This window comes from Triticum dicoccoides, chromosome 1B (assembly GCF_002162155.2).
Source record: "Triticum dicoccoides isolate Atlit2015 ecotype Zavitan chromosome 1B, WEW_v2.0, whole genome shotgun sequence".
Taxonomy (NCBI): Eukaryota; Viridiplantae; Streptophyta; class Magnoliopsida; order Poales; family Poaceae; genus Triticum; species Triticum dicoccoides.
The window spans coordinates 30,392,798-30,416,407 of NC_041381.1; the positions used below are offsets into that span (position 1 = coordinate 30,392,798).

A 23,610-nucleotide genomic window follows, 5' to 3' on the forward strand; every position below is an offset into this window, starting at 1 on the left:
TCACTGTCCCCTTTTCAAATGAAGAAATTGACAAAGTAATTAAAGAGATGCCTGCGGACAGAGCACCTGGCCCGGATGGTTTCACGGGTGTGTTTCTCAAGAAATGCTGGCCCATAATTAAGGAGGACTTCTACAAGCTCTGCCATCAATTTCACTCGGGCAATCTTTCACTTGAGAGCATCAACGATGGCTTCATCACACTCATTCCAAAAATCAGCTCTCCCGAAACGATCAATGATTATAGACCAATCACGCTCTTGAACTGTTGTCTTAAGGTCATCACAAAAATCCTGGCCAATCGCTTACAAAAAATTATACTCAAGATTGTGCATCGTAACCAGTATGGTTTTCTCAACGGAAGAACCATTCAAGACTGCCTTGCCTGGGCATACGAATATATTTATCAATGTCAACAATCCAAACAGGAAATTATGCTCCTAAAACTAGACTTTGCCAAGGCATTTGATACGATCGAACACGAGGCCATGATTGACATTATGAAGAGCATGGGGTTCAATGAAAAATGGATAAGCTGGATTCGATGCATCTTTTCCTCAGATAAATCATCTGTGTTACTTAATGGAACACCTAGTCAGCAATTCCTTTGCCAATGTGGAGTACGACATGGCGACCCCCTCTCTCTGCTAATTTTTGTACTTGCAGCCGATCTTCGTTAAGCTGCCATTAACGATGTCTTCCAGCAAAATCTTATACGCCTACCATTTCATTCAACAAACCAAAAGGAGTATCCTGTGATCCAGTACGCCAGTGACACTATCTTAGTCATTCCAGCATGCATGCAACAAGCTCAGATTGTCAAGAATATATTAACTGACTATGCCTCCTCTGTTGGACTTAGAATAAACTTCCGCAAATCTACTCTTATCCCAATCAATTGTGGTGCTGCAAAGAGCAATGACATTGCTAATATCATTGGCTGTGTCGTGGGGAAAATGCCATTCACTTACCTTGGGCTACCGCTTGGCACTACTCGGCCCTCTGTCCAAGAACTTATGCCCCTGGTTTGCTCACTCGAACGACGCTTATCTGCCACCCTCAACATGGTTTCTTACGGCGGCAAACTATCGCTTCTCAACTCGGTCATTACATCGCTCATTATCTTTGCCATCTGTACTTTGAGAATGCCAACAAAGATCATTGAGTTACTGGACAAAATACGAAGGAAATGCTTGTGGATCAAAAAAACGTATCAGGGCGACAAAATTAACTCCCTGGCTTCCTGGGAAATGGTGTGCCGACCCAAGGCCAGTGGTGGCTTGGGAGTGTTAAATCTACGTGTCCAAGGTGATGCCCTGCTGCTTAAATACCTCCACAAGTTTTACAATAAATGGGACACACCATGGGTGCAATTGATTTGGGACACTTACTACACAGACCAAATCCCACATGCGTGCGACCCATGTGGGTCATTCTGGTGGAGAGATGTGATCAAGCTAATACCAACTTACCAAGGTATCTCAAAGGTGAGCCTGGGGAATGGTGAAAATTTTCTCTTTTGGAAAGACATGTGGAGAGAGGAGATACTTGTTGCATCATATCCTCGAGCTCTCTCATATGCCAAAAATGAGGATCTGTCTGTCCAACAATTCTTGGGCATCACCAATCTACAAGAGGCATTTCATCTACCACTTTCCCCTCAAGCGCATGCAGAATTGAGACAGCTACAGCTTGAAGTTTCCGAGGTCCAGCTCTCCAATGAGATTGACAAGTGGACATATGTTTGGGACACCAACCACTTCTCTACAAAACAATATTATACATTCTACTTCAGAGAAATTCAAGCACATGAATCTTTTGGATGGATCTGGAAATCTAAGTCAACCATGAAAATAAAAGTCTTCGGATGGCTGCTTCTCTCTAACCGCCTCAACACCACGAATATGCTAAAACGACAGCATTACAATATTGGAGATGTTCATGATTGCTTTCTTTGTGGATTACCAATTGAGGAGATGTTGGAGCATCTCCTTTTCGAGTGCCACTTTAGCTCTCACTGCTGGTCCCACCTTGCACTACTAGGGAAAACCTTATACACAGAATGTTACCAGTAGCGCTGTACAAAATCAAACGTTACTGCTACTTAGTAGCAGTGGGCGTAAATAAACCGCGCCACTACTATGACTTTAGCAGTAGCGCGTACAAGCGAAATGCGCTGCTGCTATGTTTGAACTGGGCGCACATGGCTAGCCCAACCTAGCAGTAGCGCGTATACTGGCCCAGCGCTACTGCTACTCTCCTTAGCTGTAGCGCGCTTACGTGTAAGGCGCTGCTGCTAACGGAAATAAAATAAAGTAAAAAACAAGTAGAAAAGTAAATGAAAATGAAAGAAATAGAAAAAGGAGAAAGGAAAAAAATAAAATGTAAAGAAAAATAAAAGAAAAAAGGGAAAAAATGGGAAAGGAATAGCAGTAGCGGTTAAACGTGCTGTAGCTAACTTAGCTATAGCGCGTTTCGGAAATGCGCTACCGTTAAGTTTCACTTAAACAGCGGTTCCCGCCCGCCCCCCGGCCAACACACTTCTTTCCCAAATCCCTCGCCCTCGCCGCCGTCTCCCCAATTCACCGTCGCCCGACTTCACCGCCGTCTCCTGCCGGCGTGGACGCCCGCAACCTCACTATCTCCCTCCGAGGCCGCCGTCATCCTCACCGCCGCCGCCCGAGGCCGCCCTCAGCCTCACCGTCGCCGCCCGAGGCCGCCCTAGACATCACAGTCGGCGCCCTCCACCTCACCGCCGCCCGAGCCCGCCCAGGACCGCCGTTGCCCGTGCCCGAGGCCGCCCTCTCCGCCCCTGCCTCCGTCACCGAGCACCTCCCTGCCGCCGTCTCTCCCCTCTATGTAAGTCCCCCACCCCTCCCCCCGACTCCTCTCTCTCTGCATTTTAGAGAAAAAATTAGTAGAGCAAAAGTTTGTTTATAGCAAAAAATTTAGTTTAGAGCAAAGGATGTTAAGTAGTAGATGTTAGAGCAAAAATTAGTTTAGATCAAAAAATTTGGTTTACAACAAAATTTAGTTAGGGCAGTAGGGTTTAATTAGGGTAGATATTGCTTGTATAGTATATAGTGATACTAGTAGATGTTAATTAGGTTAGGGCAATAGTGGTACTAGTAGATGTTAATTAGATATTTTTCAGTTAGGGCACTAGAGTTTTGCTAGGTTAATTAGGTTAGTAGTGCTGCTAGTAGTAGTTGTACAGTAGGTTAATTAGGTGATGTTAAATGAATAACCTAAATGAATGAAATTAGTAGTTACCTGAAATTTTTTTCCTTTCATCATTATAGAGCACTAAAGTTAACTGAATTTTGTTCTATTAGTAGTTAAATGAATATTCTTCTACACTTTGTTTTTGAATTAGCTTGTGAAATTTGGACATGTGGTTGCTTGTGTATATTTGGACATGTGTTGCGTTGTCGAAGAGGGATATTTGAACAATGTTTCAAGGGAATGATGCTGAATGGCCTATGCTTTGCCGGAATGTTGATTCATTCCTGTTCCGGCAAATTTCAGGTTCTCGATTTGTCCACTTTTTAGCAAAGGTCATGCCGAAATTTTCCGTGGATTTTGGCATGACTTGTGCTACAAACTAGGACATATCGAGTGCCCGGGATTTGCCGCACCAGGAAGGAGTCAACATTCCTGCAAAACAATAGGCCTTTTTTATGTCATTATTCATTTTATTAGGTTTAGAATTAATTGACTAGATTTAATCATAGGAAACATGGCTAGCAACAATGAAGGACATGGTTCTGGTGATTGCGACAACGTCTACCGGGCGGTAGACGAATTTTTTAGCCTTACCGACGATCAACCGATGTTGTTGCTGGGCCCACCGGTGGCATCGGGGACTAAGACCGACACGCAGACTGGTGCTGAGACTGAGACCGGCGCTGAGACTTAGACCGGCATCGAGACCGGCGCTGAGACTGAGACCGGTGCTGCCTCGAGGAGCGGAGCCAGTGTAGAACCGAAAGCAAAGAGGCAACGACTTCCTAACAAACTCAGGACTACTAGACTGGTGGTCACGGAGGTGGACGATGGCATTTTTGAGCCAAAGGCACCCGAGGAAGTGCGTCGATGCTACGACAATCAAATAGGTTGCATCGTACGGACAACCGCCACCATCAACGATCAGAAACTACAGAAGATAGAAAATATGAGGAGCTGCCTCCTAAAGAAGTTTCACCAGATAGTCTTGTTCCCGGGCCGGAATGAGAAGGATTATGAAGATCCATACGAGGACCCGGCAATGAAGAAGATAAACAAACATGCCATGACCCTACTCCGAGATTGTAAAGGATAATCCGACAATCACGGAAGAGCAGTTTCAAATATTCAAGGAGGCTTGCAAGGCCGAAGCTGCCAAAAAAAGTCTAAGTACATGAAGGGGCTTCAAGAGAGGAACATTGGGAGCCACCACCTGGGAAGTCGTGGTTATGGGGGAAAGAGGTCCAAATGGGCCAAGGAGGACGCGGAAGCCGCGAGTCTGGGCATCCCAGACCCCTTGGTGGATTTCACCATCCCGCAGGAGCGTGACGTCCTGAGGGCCCGGCACCGTTGGTACCCAGTGAAGAAGGTTTACGAGACAACACCGGTCATTACGGAGTTCATGACACCGGTCATTACACCGTTGGTACCCAATGAAGAAGGTTTCTGATCAATTCGACTGCACACGTTAGTCATATTTGTAAATGATCCTTGTGCCTTTTGCAGAGAGAGCAGCACTGGATTGCGGCCGAAAGCGACTTGCCGTCTGATGCATTGGCGAGGCCCAAGTGGGACACTCCATTCAACCGGTGTATGGACGCTCGACCATCGTATGGACGCGTGCACGGTGTGGGAGACGGCGCCACCTTGAAGAAGTACTACCGTGAGACCACGGAGGAGAGAAAGGAAAGACGGAGGTTAACTGAAGAAAACATCGACAAGAAGGTTGAGATTGCGGTTGAGCAGAAATCATATCAGAAAGTCGCAATAGCGGTAGCTGCCGCAAAACAGGTGGTTGCAGATTTGTCTACTTCCTTGGTGACGGGCGTTTTCACTTGGACAAGGCAAAATCCAGAAAAATATGCAGAGGACTTTCCCCTTGCTGACTTCTTGGGAGCACCTGCTCCCGCACCGGCTCTCGCACCTGCTCCCGCACCTGCTCCTGCACCGGCTCCCGCACCGGACGTGCTCGGCGGTGCTTCGTCTTTGGCTGAGCTCGACGCCCTCACGGTATCTGTCACACCGGCCCCTTTCAATATAAATGTATAATCTCCCATTTTCGTTGCCTTTCGGATGTCTCACGTCGCAGGCTTTTCTTTGCAGGCCGACGAAACCCCGTGCACCATATTGTACACCATCGGCGACCAGAAGGTGGACGTGGGGAAGGCGACGATAATGGAGCTGAAGGAACCATTGTTCCACAGCCGGCCGATCCCGTCGAACGTCTTCAAGGTTTCCGTGGCCAGTGTCGAATCGGGCCACGAGAATTTGCCTCCTCCAATACTACTGGTGGATGACGAGGAGACACCATGGCGGCTTGGTGATTGTTGAAATGGGTGGGTCCTATTGTGGCCAAAGAGTCTGCTTTGTCTGGAGGCGGTCGGGAGCACACCCACGAGCATGCAGCCTCAGCAAGGTATGAACATCAACACCCCACCTACCCAATTAGCATCGGGTGTCGGGTTGGGTGATAGCGGACGGGGTAAGGAGGAGGCTCCATTAGTCGCTGATGACGTCGCCATGCATGAGGATGAGGACTACGGTAGTGCTAAACAGTATGTCTATACTGGCGCCTCCTCAGGGTTTGAGCGTCATGAGTCGGTGCCTGAATTGCCGTCTCAACGTATTATGGACGACCTTCCGGTAGTAAAGAAGTCTAGGAGAGCGAGGAAAGGGAAAAAAGTTGATTCTATGATCCAGCCGCCTCAGCAGCCTCGGCTTCAGGACCGTATAGATATCCCCGATGCGGATAAATGGCATATTCAGTGATCTAAGGAGACTTCATGACGATGTGCTGCGGGTAGAGAAAGGCCTCATCGCCTCGACAGATCCAGGATACCCACTTTACGTGGTTAATGTTCCGCGGCAAATGTCGTACGTCGACAGCTTCCCCACGGATAAGTTCTTCCTCCGATTTTATTACATATTCGACATGTTTCACGTGAAGAAGCTGGATTTTACGTTTGTCCGTGTTTATGCCTTGCACATGAACTACATCATCGGGTTTGAGCAGATATCTCATATCTGTGTCGCTGACCCGTACTACATGCATGAGGGCTTCTTGGGAGTCTGCGCAGAGCATCGTGTATACGCGAGGGAATACATCGTCAATTTCATGCTCGCCAATAAGGACAAGGGGGCGATTCTCGTGCCATATCATCCCTTATAAGTCATCCGCGCTGCTATCCTTCCTTCAATCTCAATCATTCATTTGCACGGTGGAGGCTAAGTAATTTGAGGTGTACTTATTTTGCGCAGCGGCGGGCGCGCCATCCTCATCATCCTATACCCCCGATTCTCCCACGCTCTTTACTTGGACTTGTCGAAGAACAATCACAAAAAGGATTACACCCACATCAAGGATGTTCTCGACAGTACTATGTTTTACTACCAAGCAAGGGGTGGAGAGATCAGGGACAAGAAGAGAAGGGGCGGCAGGGTCGCCTTCGTCCATAAGACCGACTTCTGCTGCATCCAGCAACCGAACAATTGTATTAATGATGGATTATATGTCCTACACCACATGCTGGAGTATAGACGGGATCACCAGAACCTTCGCATGTCACCTAGATTCGGCGATGCCCATATTCTGCAATGGGCAAAGAACATAGGAGATATGGAGGATCATCGACTTCGAGTCGAGTTCTATCACATCCAGCGTGAACTTGCCCAAATCATCATGAAGGAGGTCGTCGGAAAAACAGGGATGTTCTACGAAGGACAAATGTAGCGGGAAGACATCCGAACATGGGTAGTCGCTCAGCGTCTCGACCTGAAGCCTTTCACTAGGCTCGGGGACTATCTCCCTGACATGGATGGATGGAACGACATGTTGGAGTGATTGTCGATATATGACAATGTGTCCGTTTAGTCCATACTTTCTGTATGACAAAACTTTGAGTTATGCACGGTGAAACTTTATTTGTGATGTAATTAAACCATCCTCCTCCTCGACTAGCGAAAATCACTCTAGTTAGGGCATTTTGGGGTACGATGAACTTTGTTATTTATGCTTATGATATGTTGTTTCTATTTTTGGCAAGTCTGTCTCTTTCTGTTGCTCAACTATATATGTTGCATATCATTGACTCATGTGACGATGCAGGTGCATTGATCATCGATGGTGAATAAGTGCTACACTAGGAGTATATATACGACAAGTGGACGGAGTGTCGGGCCCAGGTGTACCGGTTTTCGGTTTCCGAGCGACAGGCAGTAGTTAGTTTAGGTTCACGCTAATGCGAGAGAGGGATACGAACTCATGTACTCAAAGTGATAGCTCTTCTCGCGTATACCATTGTTTAGATGGATGAAGATGTATTTGCAAGTAATTGAGACTTGTATCGCTATTTTCGAGATGATGACGAGAGACCACTTTGTGTTGGATGATGATTATGACGATGACATGATTTGATGAGACTAATTGTATGTATATGCTATGATTACATTTGTATGTGTATGATATGCTAAAGATTATTGTATAAAGCCTATTCAAATACAAAACAAATACAAAAACAAATATGCAGGAAAAAAACTAATAAAACTAGTAGTAGCGAGGGGGAAAACTTAGCAGTAGCGCCGCATTACCAGTAGCGCTTTCCGGTAAACATCGCCACAGATAATATCAGCAACGCCCTTTTATAAACAGCGCTACAGCTATTCATGTATAGCAGTAGCGTGGGACAACAAGTGCTACTGCTATACGTTAGCTGTAGCGCCTTATTAGTGTCGAAGAGCTCTAGCAGCATCTGGTGTTCGGCTGGGTCGAACTCCCACATATCAAACGCCCGTCTTTGACACGTGAGAATCCGGCGAATGAGCATAACCTGGACCACGTTGACAAGATTGATCTTCTTATCCCTCATACTTTTGAGGCAGGTCTCGAGTCCGGCTAGCTCCGTGGGTTCGCCCCAGGCCAGGCCCTTCTTCTCCCAGGAGGTGAGCCACGTGGGGATTCCGGATCTGAATTTGGGGGCCGCCACCCAGTTGGCGTCGCGCGGCTCGGTGATGTAGAACCACCCTGATTGCCACCCCTTTATGGACTCCACGAAGGAGCCATCGAGCCATATAAACGTTGGGCATTTTGCCCACCATGGCACATCTGCAATCCACCTGTTGGCCGCTCACGATCTTCACGCAAAAGATTTTCAACCACAGGCCGAAGTGAGGCTTGATGCAGAGGAAGGCATCGCACACGACGATGAACGCCGAGATGTTGAGGACGAAATTCGGGGCCAGATCATGAAAATCTAGCCCGTAGTAGTACATGAGCCCGCGGAAGAAAGGGTGGAGTGGAAACCCTAGTCCACGGACGAAATGAGGGAGAAATACCACTCTCTCCCGAGACTTCAGTGTAGGGGTAATCTGTCCCTCTGTTGGAAGCCTGTGCGCGATATTAGCGGCCGGGTATCCGGCTTCCCGAAGCTTGGTAATGTTCTCTTCTGTGACAGAGGAGGCCATCCACTTGCCTCCCGCTCCGGACATGCTGCGGTCTTACGGAGAAGGTGTGAACTTGGGCGCTGGAGCTCGAGGGTGCGAGAACGGATGAGCGAAGGAAGAAGAAGGCGTGGGTGAAAATGGGAGATTTCTGCCCTTTATAAGGGCGATGTGAATGTGCGCCTCCCCACTTGCCTCTCGAAATCTCTTATTTTTCTAGGCGCCTCGATTAATGGCGCTGGTTGGTTTACCCATACCCGCCTTGATGGAGATCCCGTGATAAGAGGACACGATCTCTGCTTTGACAAGACGTGCCAAAGAAACAGCCTCACGATGTGTGCGGAAGCAGGTTGTAGAATATGGTTCGAATAAAAGTCGAACCATGGCGTGATGTCACTTTTCGAAGAATTGTCAGTAGATTAGATTCGTGGATTATTATTATTCTCTCTACGGTGGTATATGGAATGTTATCTTGCAGAGCTGGACACGGTCCTTGTGTTCGGAATTTATCTTGGAGTATTCGGAGATGGAACCCGCCTCGCAATGCCGAAAACAGTCTACGCGTCGGACTCATCGTCATTGATGCCTGGTTCAGGGGCTACTGAGGGAGTCCTGGATAAGGGGGTATCCGGACTGCCAGATTATATACTTTGGCCGGACTATGAAGATACAAGATAGAAGACTTTGTCCCGTTTCCGGATGGGACTCTCCTTGGCATGGAAGGCAAACTTGGCGATTTGGATGTAGATCTCCTCCTCTGTAAACCGACCCTATGTAACCCTAGCTCCCTCTGGTGTCTATATAAACCGGGGGGTTTAGTCCATAGGACACATAAAACAATCATACCATAGGCTAGCTTCTAGGGTTTAGCCTCTCTGATCTCGTGGTAGATCCACTCTTGTAATACTCATATCATCAAGATCAATCAAGAAGGAAGTAGGGTATTACCTCCATCGAGAGGGCCCAAACCTGGGTAAACATCGTGTCCCCAGCCTCCTGTTACCATTAGCCTTAGATGCACAGTTTGGGACCCCCTACCCGAGATCCGCCGGTTTTGACCCCGACACCGACCGTTGTGGGCCAAGGCTGAGAATGACCTGATTGATAAAGGGGTCGAACTAGAGACATTAAACTGGCCAGACCGTTGCCGGACATGGTTCTTCGGGGTTGGCGGAACCTTGGACCCTGTATCAGGGAAGTGTGGTTCGACGGACGAGCAACTGCGAATACCCGTCACGAGGCTTCAGGAGTATATCGAGAAAGCGCAGCAAGGGACATTCGTTCCAGACAGGGAGAAGGACAAGCTCACGATGGCCCTCGGGAATCCTGAGCACCCTGGACGGACACGAGGCACGCTAGGCTCCGTTCCATGGAAGGCTGGGTTTCTGGACGCAGGGGGTTACAAATGCCAGGAGAGGAGGAGGAAAGTGGAGCATAGCCAACTGCAGGCGCTGCACGCTAGGGTACAAGGGCTAGAGGAACGAGAAGCATATCGTAGAAAACGACCTGCCGAAGCTTCCCCTGAAGCTACCCCACCATCTTAGCGGAGAAGCAGTGTGGCTTCCACCGAGCAGACTCAGCAGCAGGAGCCTGTCTTCATGGCTCCTACTAGCTACCCCATGGATGCTATCACGGAGTCTCAACATTGCCACCTTATGACGCAATGGATGAAACTGAAAGTCAAGGTGGCTGTTGGCTCTGTTTTACCTACTGAACCTAGCGCAACCTACCACGGCCGGTCGATTCCAGAAGGATATGCTAGGGTGATGGTGGATCAAATAACGGACGGATTTGAGGACCTCGAGCTTGACTACCCTACGGGTGAAGGGGAGATTCGCCTGGGTTCTTCTATGAAGACTCCATGCCCATGGCGGAAGGAGTTCATGAACCTTCCGAACTGGATGCCTCCGCCTCCTCCTCCTCCTCCGGCGAGTCAGGGCACTCCACCTCCTCCTCCGCCTCCTCCTCCGGCAAGTGATAAGGGCACTCAGCCTCCTTCTCCGTCGCATGGCGGCACTCCGCCTCCTTCGCCTGCGTCGGCGTGCCCGAGCAGCCAGCCTCCTCCTTCTCCGCCTCGTCAACAAGGGCGGAAGATACCAACCGCCGCTCCGGCTGCTCCGGCACGTCGTAGTCCTTCTCCTCCGCCTCGTAAGAAAGGAAAGAGAGCCGCATGCGCTCCATCTGCTCCGGCGTCTAGCAGTATAGCCAGAGGCTGGAGGCAATACAGATGCGGTCCTTCTCTGAAGACTCCAGAGAAGTTACCATACGAGAGGAGCCTGGAGAAAAACACGAAGATCATGCAAGCCGAAGTGAACAACTTCTTTGAAGGGGGGAAAGCAAAGAAACATCCACGTCCGGAGGAGAAGATAGATCCGGTAAAAGCGAAGCGTACTCTGGCTGCCCTGAAGAAACCACCAAAGTCTCCGGCAAAAGAAAACTATGAGCGCATTATTAAAAAGTCAATTATCGAAGCGGAGCGGTCGGGAAGTACTGTCAATGATCAAAGGTAAGCAGACCAACGAGCTGGAAAAAAATTGCCCAGCTCGGCGAACAAGCAAACCAGTCGTTCCCCCCGGTCCAGGTGTCTAGCGATATCGTCGCTAAAGATCCAGGCATGGTGCCCGGTGATAACATTCTTGGAGATTACCTACCCGACAATGTACATTATGATTTCTTGGAGGTGGACGAACACTAATACGAGTACGGGAAGCTTCTCGTCAAAGATGAGAGATCTCTAACAACGATGATGCGAAGATTCCATGATTGGTACATGAAAACCTGCAGAGAGTCTAATGGGAGGAATATTTTGACGCTGAGAGTTAGAGAGGAGCATGACCTCGTTGGAATTGAACTGTTGAAAGTTCCATTTGAGGAGTTCTACGCGTGTTTCAATCAAAATGCCATCGATAAATTAACAGTCACTTGATACTGCATGTAAGTAGTACTACTTCTGTCATTAAGTCTCTATATATACGTCAGCTCTTTCATTGCATGTATTTTTAATTATCCTCACTATATTATGCAGGTTGAACATCGCCGAATTGAATAAAAGACAAATCGGTGATATTGGGTTCGTTAACACAAATCACATAGATGCATATATGGTTAAATTTCACGCCAGAGATACCGAGGCCAAGTTGCTACAATCGTTTGTATTAAATTAAAACAAAGCTATAAGACTCTTTCCTTACGAATGCAAGTGAGTGTTACTGTCTTGTGCATATTCGGTTTCCCTTATTAGTCGAGGTTATAGTAATGTAATTGATGAGTTATGCGCTTGCGGTTGCATCTTCCACTATATTCTCCTAGAGATTAAGCTTGAACAGGGACTAGTAACCGCCTTAGACTCGAAACAGAAAGATCCCAAGGAGTATGCGGACATCACTGAAATTCTAGAGAAGTAAGTTAAATCGATCATTATCGCACCATATCGGCAACTTTGTTCATTTCCTGATATCAAGTAATTGTTTTCTTTGCATGGCAGTGTTTGGAAAAATTCACCTCAAAAACTCCGGAACTGCCGAAGAAGCTGCAATTTAAACACCCGAAAGTAAGTAATATTGCAACATGTTCCGCGCATCTCCTAGTGATTCAAGCACTAGTTTCATCAATACCATTTAGCATGCTTGCTTATCAGTTTGATTGACCTCTATTTTTTGTAAAGTGGTTGTGGCAGGAACCCGGGAATCATTTCTGTGGATACTAAATTTGCGAGTCCATCCGCCACACGACCTATGAGCGGGGATACTCTGACAAACAATATGAAATGCGTAAATAATAATATTCACAATTTTATTTTATTACCATCATTTGTGTTGAGTTTCATTTATTCATATATATGTATTGACCCCCTTCTTCAAATTAGATATTTCGGAGGCGGGATGAACTCCTACCACAAGATCGTATGCGAGAAATTCAAGAGGAATTGGCGGCATTCTTTCTCGACCATGTGGACCCTAAGTTCATTTGGAATTAGGAGATTATATTGTAAGAGATAATTATATTGTATATATGTAGCCAGTAGCGTCAGATAGATATACGAGAACTTGTTGTTCGACCAATCTCTCAGAGAAGGAGAGGTGGTCGATATCACTTCTCTCTGTATGCATATGTTCATGACGATCTTCTGTTTCCTTCATTTGCTTACTAGCTACCGTGTCTAGTCCTCTCTATACGTATTGTACGTAGCGTCGACCAAGCACGGAGATAAGAGAGGACACTTATCTCTCTATTAATTAGCTAGCTAACACAATATATGAACCACCTAAATTAACCCCCCCAAACCACCTACCCACCCCCCCCCCTTTCGAAAACAAAAACAAAAACCCCAGCCCCTGAAATGCTGACGCATAGATGCCTATTGGTCCCGGTTGGTGCCACCAACTGGGACCAAAGGGCCTACTGCCTGGGCTCGCCGCACCGGCCACATGTAGGCCCATCTGTCCCGGTTTGTGTAAGAACCAGGACTAAAGGTCTAGGGCATTAGTACCGACACTTTAGTCCCGGTTCAATTACCAGGACAAATGGCCCTTACGAACCGGGACAATAGGCCCTTTATCTACTAGTGTATGAAGCTCAAGGAGGAACTTAGGCTTGTCGCGACCCATCTTAAAGAGGGTCTCCCAAAAAATGGAATGTGGCCCCGATTGACCCGCAACTAACCACACCGTCTTTGGTCGTTTCCTATTCATTCCTAGGCATGCAAAGAATGCATCATGTTGTGTGTGTATGTGCATGACTTGGATGCTTATTTATTTCTTTTCGTAGGTTTTCATGGTTTCTTTGTGGGATGGCATGATCTAGCAATCATGGCAACAATGTATGGGTTGTGGAGTGATTGGTTTTGGGATGGCATTGCCGTGAAGCTCGGTGCAATGCCCATCTTTATATCTTTGAGTTTGTGTCCAAACATATCAATTAGAGTCAAAATAATTAAAAAGGAGAAGAAGAATAATGAAAGCAACATGTTGAAAGGCCCGCCAGAATTTTCTAGGTCTTCTAACATTTATTTGCGTAAGTATTTCATTTGTTGAGATACCTTTGTCGGGGTGTGTTATGTTAAAGTAACATATTATGTTACCACAAGCATATCTTCCCTCATTAATTTCATGCCACATAAGCAAATTTGTCTTTGGATGTGTCATGTTACAACCTAAGTTACTCCCACTATGACTAGCCTAACAAAGCAATCAAGTCTATTGGAAACTTTCGACGGCTAGCTGCTGGCGACTGGAAACACTTTGGTCAACACTTGTGGTTCGTTGTGACGCGGTCAGATCGGGTGATTGCCGTGACAAATCAGGGAGGATCCGCCGGCTGTGTGTAGGGAGCCCGCCATCTCCACATCTCCATCGGTATCCGTGCCGCCGTCGGGGGTTGCCAGGCAAAAGCGGAGCGGCGTTGCTCTTTAGAGCATCTCCAACAGCTGGGCCAAACTAGCGCCGCGCCGAAAAATTGGACGTTTTAGCGCGAGCGCAGCCGGTATAGTTTCTCCAGCGGGCGCCCAAAAACAGTGCACGCGGCTTATGTAGTTCAGCGCGCTGGCCGAAACACAATCACGCACCGCTTATTTGCTGCGCCCGCTCCCGCACGCTGGACTCTCGCACGCTCGCTCTCTAACTCTCACCCCCCATCCAGCCGCGCCGCCGCCGCCGCCGCCCGTGCCCCCGTCGATCATTCCGGTGCTTCCCCAGCCTATCCCCGTGCCGCCGAGGCTTCTCCGCCCCCCACCTCTAGTCCCGCCAGCCCTCGCGCGCGTCCGTCCTCCGATGAACAACGCCCGAGCGCTCGCTGCCGCTCGGCGCCTGCAAGGTGTTCGACAAAACGCCTACAAGGTATGTATTGCTCAAACTTCATGAATTTGGTGCATGTTGATTGTAGTTTTTATAGCATAGTATTGAACATCGTAGATGAGTTCCTCGTATGCTTCTTCCGAAGAAGAGTTATGCATATCAATAAAAAACCGAAGCACGGTGGTTCGGTTATGGGTTGGCAGAAAATTTCGACAGATAGGATTGATGCCCATAAAAGATTGATGAGGCACTATTTCTATCGCCGGTTCAGGATGAGCACCGACTTGTTCAGGCGCATTGCAGAGAAACTAGCGAGCCATGACAAGTTTTTTTAGGAAAGGAGGAATGCCGCCGGAGAGCTCGGGCATAGCACCTTTCAGAAGGTGACAATCTGTTTGCTTATGTTGGCATACGGTATCCCGGCTGATCTAGTTGATGATCACTTGGCTATGGGTGAGTGCCAAGCCATCATGTGTGTCAAGCGCTTTGAAATGGGAATTGTGTAAACGTTTGGCGAGGAGTATTTGAGACGTCCCAGTGATGAAGACTCGCTAGGCTATTGACGATGAACAAAGCTCGTTACTTTCCTGGCATGCTTGGCTCAATAGATTGCATGCATTGGAGTTGGAAGAATTGTCCAAAGGCATGGCATGGGCAATTCCACGGCCAAAAAAGGGTTCGGCTATAATCCTTGAAGCGGTGGCCGATCAGGAGACTTGGATTTGGCATGCATTCTTTGGAATGCCTGGATCTTTGAATGACATCAATGTTGTCAACCGGTCACCACTGATGAATAATATTGCAAACGGTGAGTTGCCACCGGTGCAGTTTGTAGCAAATGGTCGTACGTACAACTATGGCTATTATCTAGCGGATGGCATCTATCCAGAGTGGCAAACCTTCGTGAACCATTGAAAAAGCTGGAAGGTAAGAAAAATCTTGATTACACAATGCTCAGGTGGCGGCTAGAAAAGATGTGGAGAGAGCTTTTGGGATTTTGCAAGCCCAATTTGCTATTGTGGGAGGACTGGCTAGATTTTTGGATCAAAAAATGCTTTGGTACATCATGCATGCTTGTGTGATCATGCACAACATGATCATCGAGAATAAGTGTGGCCAAGATTTAGACTACTCACAGTATGAGCTCTTGGGACATCCGGTGCGAGTGCGACGGAGGGCTGAAAGGGTGGCCTGTTTTGTTTCCTCCTACCATGTAATTCGGAGTCCCGCAGCACACAATGATCTTCAGAAGGATCTCATTGAGGAGTGGTGGGCATGGCATGGACGACAAAGAGCATGACTTCTGCTTTCGACATTGTATTGTTCATGAACTATTTGTTGTGTTTATTGCAGTATTTGTTGTACTGAACAATAAACTATTTGTTTGGGTTGTAATAATGACGAAATTGAACTATTTATTGTTGATTTATTTGATCATTTTTGCTTCTATTTGAAATGTATATGTTGTTTGTGCGAGTCGCGCGCTGCATTTTAGCGCGACTGTTGGAGCCAGCGCCGGCGGCCGCGCAAAACTAGCCGAACGGCGCGCGGCAAACTAATTTTTAACGCGTGGCGCGAAGCGCGGCTGTTGGAGATGCTCTTAGTCTGATACAATTATCTTCATCCGTTCAAAAACTTATGTGCCACTTTTTTTCTGAAATGGCTCGTTGTATTTGCCACCTAAGCTACTACTGGGGCCTTCCAAGCTAGGGAGTAAACCTGGGACATATCTGTTTTAATCTAGCCAAGGGAGAATGCTTCACAAAAACAATTGCAAACTGAATTACACTTTTACTGCCACCGATGCTATTGAACAAGTATGGTGCACTTCTATTTTCTCATGAAGTGAATTGCAAACTCTCCCAGGCCAAACAGTAAATAGGTCATGAGCACCACGTTACCTTTATTTTCTTACTCTACACTCAACATTTGACAGAAGTATGGAGACATGGTACTATGCTTCAGAACTATATTTTACCGAGAACAGAAGCAGTTTTTTTGTCATTGATCTCATGGCCAAACATGGAACTACTAGATAAGCTACGGAGACATCCGCAGGAAGAGATTTAAAGCATCAATCAGTCTGCTACCATTCCACTGAAGCCGTAGGCCTAATTAGTTTTGACAGAAAAGAAATCAAATTCTAACTCTCTCACATGCAGCTTCAAGAAGCAAACCTCGGCAACGAACGGCCGGAGAAGTGGAGATACGCGATACCCCACTCCCAACCTCCCAGGAAGCAGCCACAGTATATAAATGAACCGGATCAGGCCGAAGTGGAGAATTGGAAGCGAGGCACAGTAGGAGGAGCAAGTCTAGAAGTAACTGAACTTACACACAACAAAATCATCAGTGCACACAGAAAACACATTCAAACTTTCAAATTACCATCATACGTACACAGTACCAATCACACAATTCTTTAGTAATGTCAACCTCGAGGCCCGCTGAAGAGGAGAGGGAGCTCGGCAACCTTGATGGAGGAGGCCATCGTGTGGAGGAGTTGGGCCTACCACGGTGAGAAGGGCGCGATGCTGGTGCCCGTCGGCTGCCTTGGCGGATCTAACTCCGGGGGCCAGGGAGGAGTAGCGCGGCTCCAGGAGCAGCATGGGTCGCCTGCACGTCGTCATGACCGCTGACGGAAGGATATGAGATGAGGAGAAGGTGGCTGGCTGGGGAGGGAGGCAGGGCTGCTGTGAAACCAGGGCACGCGAACTCACGCGTCAGCGTCTGAACAGCACATACAGACGACACTAGTGGCCATACGTGCCCGAATTAGGGACTGTGTGCGTATCAATAGCGCACGGACGTGTTTCTGAACCTTACCGTTGGCAATCCATGACATTTAGACCAGGAATAGGGGGAAGCATCATACATGGCCAGGGGAGATCTCCTTTCCCGTGCTCTGGCTGCACTATCCAGTAGCGAATCGCGTCTGTCTGCATCGACATATGCACACGAAGAAGTGGATCGGCAAAATCAACAACATCACGCACCACGGCTGGGCAACAGTGATTCGGCTGCCTTTTATTTTAAGGATGCAATTTTTGAAAAAAGATAGGAGTAGATCGACAACATCACACAGCACTGGCCGTCCTGAAACCAAGTAATGAGGGAAAAACTGGCATGGAAAGTAAAGGTTCGAACCTTAGCTCAACAGTTCTCCACGTCAGTCTCGGGCCGAACACGGGTGGTCCCTTCCTCCTGGACTGGCGTCTTGGCTGCTGCTGTCTCGCAGGTAGCATGGTCCAACTTTCTCTATAAGAGGAAATAAGCATCAAATGAAATATTACATGGAAATGCAAATGAGGTAAGAGGAGGGGCCACATCCCACACGAATGAGCGTTTGTGATAGCAGCCGCGCCAGCGAAACTTTATATCTTTGCTTTTGTCTATATATATATATATCTTTTCCTAATAATAATAAAGCACGGATTGACTCCTTGGGTCCACCGTCATAATACGCTTCTTTCCGTAATTTTATGCTTTCAGTTTGAATTTAAAACATATACGCGAGGTGGTACTAAAAGGACTAAAGCCCGAGCTAGATGAACTGAGCCCGGCCACGCGCTCCGGCCTAGTAAATCTTGCAGAAAGCCCCCTATAGTTAATAGAAATCAACCCGCACTCCGCCAAAATGAACTGGTGCGGGTAGTTTACTGAAACCCTTGAATTCGGAATATGGGAAAGTCGCCCCGGGTTGGAGGACTACTCCTTTTATAGGGGTTGCAATGGCTTTATTCTAGAGTAGAGCATCGACAAGTTGCTGCTTGGGTAAAACAAACGCGAGACTTGCAGGCATTGTTGGACAAACACATGACCATCTAATACATATTAGCAGAGTGAATGCAAGCAGAGGCAAGACTTTTTGCAGCAGAGGAGATCACAAGACTATCCAGTAGAGGAAATAGATTTAATTTCTGAATGCAAGCAAGGAGCACATAGATGCCAATATCTATCTAACTCTCATCAGGCATTGCAGCAGCGAATTGAAGTAGCCGAGGAGAAAATGCAGGTGTCCATGTTGAAATCGGGGAGAGGAAAAATGGCTCAACCGAACAGCAGCAGCGTCGTCTCCCTGGACTGAATCGAGGAAGTGAGATTTCTTCCATGGCGTCGGGGCTTCTCCATGGCCCTCCTCTTGAATAGGTACCTGCAGAAACTTATCTCCCCATGGCCCCTTCCTTCACGCGGGGAGATGAGATGGGAAGAAAGTGCCTGCAGACGCACGCACGCACGCATCAGATGCGGAGAGGAAGAACACCATCGGTAGAAGAAGAAACAGGGGGAGGAAAGATCTGCCCTGCTGCACCTTGTGCGGGCTCGCCATGGTCATGGGTGGAAGAGAGGGGGTAGCTAGGGTTTCGGGCGCCGTCGAGGGGGAGGGAGGTTGGACCCGAACGTGCTGCACGGCGACCAGAGGGGGGATGAGACGGGCTCCAACCGGTGGTGCTTGGCCGTCGAGAAGAGAAAGGATCCAGCCGGCGGCGATCCTCTCTGCTGCCCGACCAGGGTGGCTCCTCCGCGGAGACCGGAGAGGAGAGGAGACGAGCCGCTGCATCTTGGGGTGTAAGAACGTGGGCGCGGGACCAGCCGTCGCCGTCGCCATCACCGGAGATGCATTGGCGGCGTGGGTGGGAGTTGCGCCGATTTGGGAAGGGTTGGGTAGGGACTGGGATCCCGTCTCTCTGTTTTCTTTTGCTTGATGAATTGGCATACGAGGGAGGAGCCTGTGATTGGTGAGTCGGGTCCCACCACGGATCGACCCACTCGCCCATTCAATCTTAGCCATCCGTGCAAATCCAACACAGGAGACAACTGCCTCGTTTCTTATGGACTCTATAAAGAATTATATTTAGGAACGAGGGAGTAGAAAATATAAATAATAATGCATGTTAGTGCAGCCCACGTTTCCGATAATTTTAGCTGTGGGCTTGTTCACAATTTTTACGAGGGGGTGGTTGTTGTTTTAATGGAGGGACTTGTACCAGACATGAACGATACAAAGTGCGACCTGGCACACCGTAACACCACTTGGAATAAGCAGGTAGCTATCTGAAAAAACAATCGACAACTAAAAAGGAAAAAACGGCGACCTGGCACGTACATAATTTTAAACGATTGTTTTGATGGAGTGAAAAAGTAAAACTACCCCACTACGTATATATAGGCTTCAGCCTCCGCGCTTGCTTGCTAGGGTTGCTCTATTCACACACTCTCACCTTCTCCATATATAAACAAGATAGCGGTGGTAACACTGTCTTTCTCCCTTCAAAAAACACTATCTTTCTATCATCGCCACTTGTTACAAATCCGGACGTATCCCCCTCGCCGCTTGTCACTTCCACAAATGCGGCCACAAGTCTCTGTCGTAAACTTAAAACTCTACGTAGAGATCTTAAACAATGGAGCAAAGGAATCTCCAAACTCTCTGTGGCAATTGAAAATTCTAATAGAGCTCTTTGCGAGATTGATGAATTGGAAAATAACCTTGCCTTAACTCTCCCGGAGATTAACTTCAGAAAAATCCTCAAGAACCATATTCTCCGATTGCTCAGATACCAACAACTCTACTGGAAAAAACGATGCACCATACGGTGGGTTAAATTTGGGGACGAACCATCAAAATTTTTCCAGGCAATGGCTTCGGAAAGGTACAGAAAGAAAAATGTTGCATCCCTAACTACTGCTGATGGGATTGTTGTTAAAGATCACACAGGGAAAGAGTCAATCATCTTCCGAACTTTCAAAGAAAGAATGGGCTCTTCATCTGGACACGCCATGAAATTTGAGTTACATAGAATCATCAAGAAATGCCAAGGTCCAGATGCTCTCACTGTCCCCTTTTCAAATGAAGAAATTGACAAAGTAATTAAAAAGATGCCTGCGGACAGAGCACCTGGCCCGGATGGTTTCACGGGTGTGTTTCCCAAGAAATGCTGGCCCATAATTAAGGAGGACTTCTACAAGCTCTGCCATCAATTTCACTCGGGCAACCTTTCACTTGAGAGCATTAACGATGGCTTCATCACACTCATTCCAAAAATCAGCTCTCCCGAAACGATCAATGATTATAGACCAATCACGCTCTTGAACTGTTGTCTTAAGGTCATCACAAAAATCCTGGCCAATCGCTTACAAAAAATTATAATCAAGATTGTGCATCGTAACCAGTATGGTTTTCTCAACGGAAGAACCATTCAAGACTGCCTTGCCTGGGCATACGAATATATTTATCAATGTCAACAATCCAAACAGGAAATTATGCTCCTAAAACTAGACTTTGCCAAGGCATTTGATACGATCGAACACGAGGCCATGATTGACATTATGAAGAGCATGGGGTTCAATGAAAAATGGATAAGCTGGATTCGATGCATCTTTTCCTCAGATAAATCATCTGTGTTACTTAATGGAACACCTAGTCAGCAATTCCTTTGCCAATGTGGAGTACGACATGGCGACCCCCTCTCTCTGCTAATTTTTGTACTTGCAGCCGATCTTCGTTAAGCTGCCATTAACGATGTCTTCCAGCAAAATCTTATACGCCTACCATTTCATTCAACAAACCAAAAGGAGTATCCTGTGATCCAGTACGCCAGTGACACTATCTTAGTCATTCCAGCATGCATGCAACAAGCTCAGATTGTCAAGAATATATTAACTGACTATGCCTCCTCTGTTGGACTTAGAATAAACTTCCGCAAATCTACTCTTATCCCAATCAATTGTGGTGCTGCAAAGAGCAATGACATTGCTAATATCATTGGCTGTGTCGTGGGGAAAATGCCATTCACTTACCTTGGGCTACCGCTTGGCACTACTCGGCCCTCTGTCCAAGAACTTATGCCCCTGGTTTGCTCACTCGAACGACGCTTATCTGCCACCCTCAACATGGTTTCTTACGGCGGCAAACTATCGCTTCTCAACTCGGTCATTACATCGCTCATTATCTTTGCCATCTGTACTTTGAGAATGCCAACAAAGATCATTGAGTTACTGGACAAAATACGAAGGAAATGCTTGTGGATCAAAAAAACGTATCAGGGCGACAAAATTAACTCCCTGGCTTCCTGGGAAATGGTGTGCCGACCCAAGGCCAGTGGTGGCTTGGGAGTGTTAAATCTACGTGTCCAAGGTGATGCCCTGCTGCTTAAATACCTCCACAAGTTTTACAATAAATGGGACACACCATGGGTGCAATTGATTTGGGACACTTACTACACAGACCAAATCCCACATGCGTGTGACCCATGTGGGTCATTCTGGTGGAGAGATGTGATCAAGCTAATACCAACTTACCAAGGTATCTCAAAGGTGAGCCTGGGGAATGGTGAAAATTTTTTCTTTTGGAAAGACATGTGGAGAGAGGAGATACTTGTTGCATCATATCCTCGAGCTCTCTCATATGCCAAAAATGAGGATCTGTCTGTCCAACAATTTTTGGGCATCACCAATCTACAAGAGGCGTTTCATCTACCACTTTCCCCTCAAGCGCATGCAGAATTGAGACAGCTACAGCTTGAAGTTTCCGAGGTCCAGCTCTCCAATGAGATTGACAAGTGGACATATGTTTGGGACACCAACCACTTCTCTACAAAACAATATTATACATTCTACTTCAGAGAAATTCAAGCACATGAATCTTTTGGATGGATCTGGAAATCTAAGTCAACCATGAAAATAAAAGTCTTCGGATGGCTGCTTCTCTCTAACCGCCTCAACACCACGAATATGCTAAAACGACAGCATTACAATATTGGAGATGTTCATGATTGCTTTCTTTGTGGATTACCAATTGAGGAGACGTTGGAGTATCTCCTCTTCGAGTGCCACTTTAGCTCTCACTGCTGGTCCCACCTTGCACTACTAGGGAAAACCTTATACACAGAATGTTACCAGTAGCGCTGTACAAAATCAAACGTTACTGCTACTTAGTAGCAGTGGGCGTAAATAAACTGCGCCACTACTATGACTTTAGCAGTAGCGCATACAAGCGAAATGCGCTGCTGCTATGTTTGAACTGGGCGCACATGGCTAGCCCAACCTAGCAGTAGCGCGTATACTGGCCCAGCGCTACTGCTACTCTCCTTAGCTGTAGCGCGCTTACGTGTAAGGCGCTGCTGCTAACGGAAATAAAATAAAGTAAAAAAACAAGTAGAAAAGTAAATGAAAATGAAAGAAATAGAAAAAGGAGAAAGGAAAAAACTAAAATGTAAAGAAAAATAAAAGAAAAAAGGGAAAAAATGGGAAAGGAATAGCAGTAGCGGTTAAACGTGCTGTAGCTAACTTAGCTATAGCGCGTTTCGGAAATGCGCTACCGTTAAGTTTCACTTAAACAGCGGTTCCCGCCCGCCCCCCGGCCAACACACTTCTTCCCCAAATCCCTCGCCCTAGCCGCCGTCTCCCCAATTCACCGTTGCCCGACTTCACCGCCGTCTCCTGCCGGCGTGGACGCCCACAACCTCACTATCTCCCTCCGAGGCCGCCGTCATCCTCACCGCCGCCGCCCGAGGCCGCCCTCAGCCTCACCGTCGCCGCCCGAGGCCGCCCTAGACATCACAGTCGGCGCCCTCCACCTCACCGCCGCCCGAGCCCGCCCAGGACCGCCGTTGCCCGTGCCCGAGGCCGCCCTCTCCGCCCCTGCCTCCGTCACCGAGCACCTCCCTGCCGCCGTCTCTCCCCTCTATGTAAGTCCCCCACCCCTCCCCCCGACTCCTCTTTCTCTGCATTTTAGAGAAAAAATTAGTAGAGCAAAAGTTTGTTTGTAGCAAAAAATTTAGTTTAGAGCAAAGGATGTTAAGTAGTAGATGTTAGAGCAAAAATTAGTTTAGATCAAAAAATTTGGTTTACAACAAAATTTAGTTAGGGCAGTAGGGTTTAATTAGGGTAGATATTGCTTGTATAGTATATAGTGATACTAGTAGATGTTAATTAGGTTAGGGCAATAGTGGTACTAGTAGATGTTAATTAGATATTTTTCAGGTAGGGCACTAGAGTTTTGCTAGGTTAATTAGGTTAGTAGTGCTGCTAGTAGTAGTTGTACAGTAGGTTAATTAGGTGATGTTAAATGAATAGCCTAAATGAATGAAATTAATAGTTACCTGAATTTTTTTCCTTTCATCATTATAGAGCACTAAAGTTAAGTGAATTTTGTTCT

General features: G+C 47.2%; 1 protein-coding gene across 1 annotated transcript; it reads right to left on the reverse strand.

Moving 5' to 3' along the window:
• Positions 1-17,489: 17,489 nt before the first annotated feature.
• Positions 17,490-19,141, reverse strand: LOC119300246. The gene is made up of 3 exons (XM_037577271.1): positions 18,763-19,141; positions 18,506-18,668; positions 17,490-17,708 (listed from the first exon to the last, which is right to left on the reverse strand). The coding sequence occupies exons 1-3, from the start codon at positions 19,057-19,059 to the stop codon at positions 17,620-17,622; spliced, it is 549 nt and encodes a 182-aa protein (XP_037433168.1). The 5' UTR covers positions 19,060-19,141; the 3' UTR covers positions 17,490-17,619.
• Positions 19,142-23,610: the final 4,469 nt, after the last annotated feature.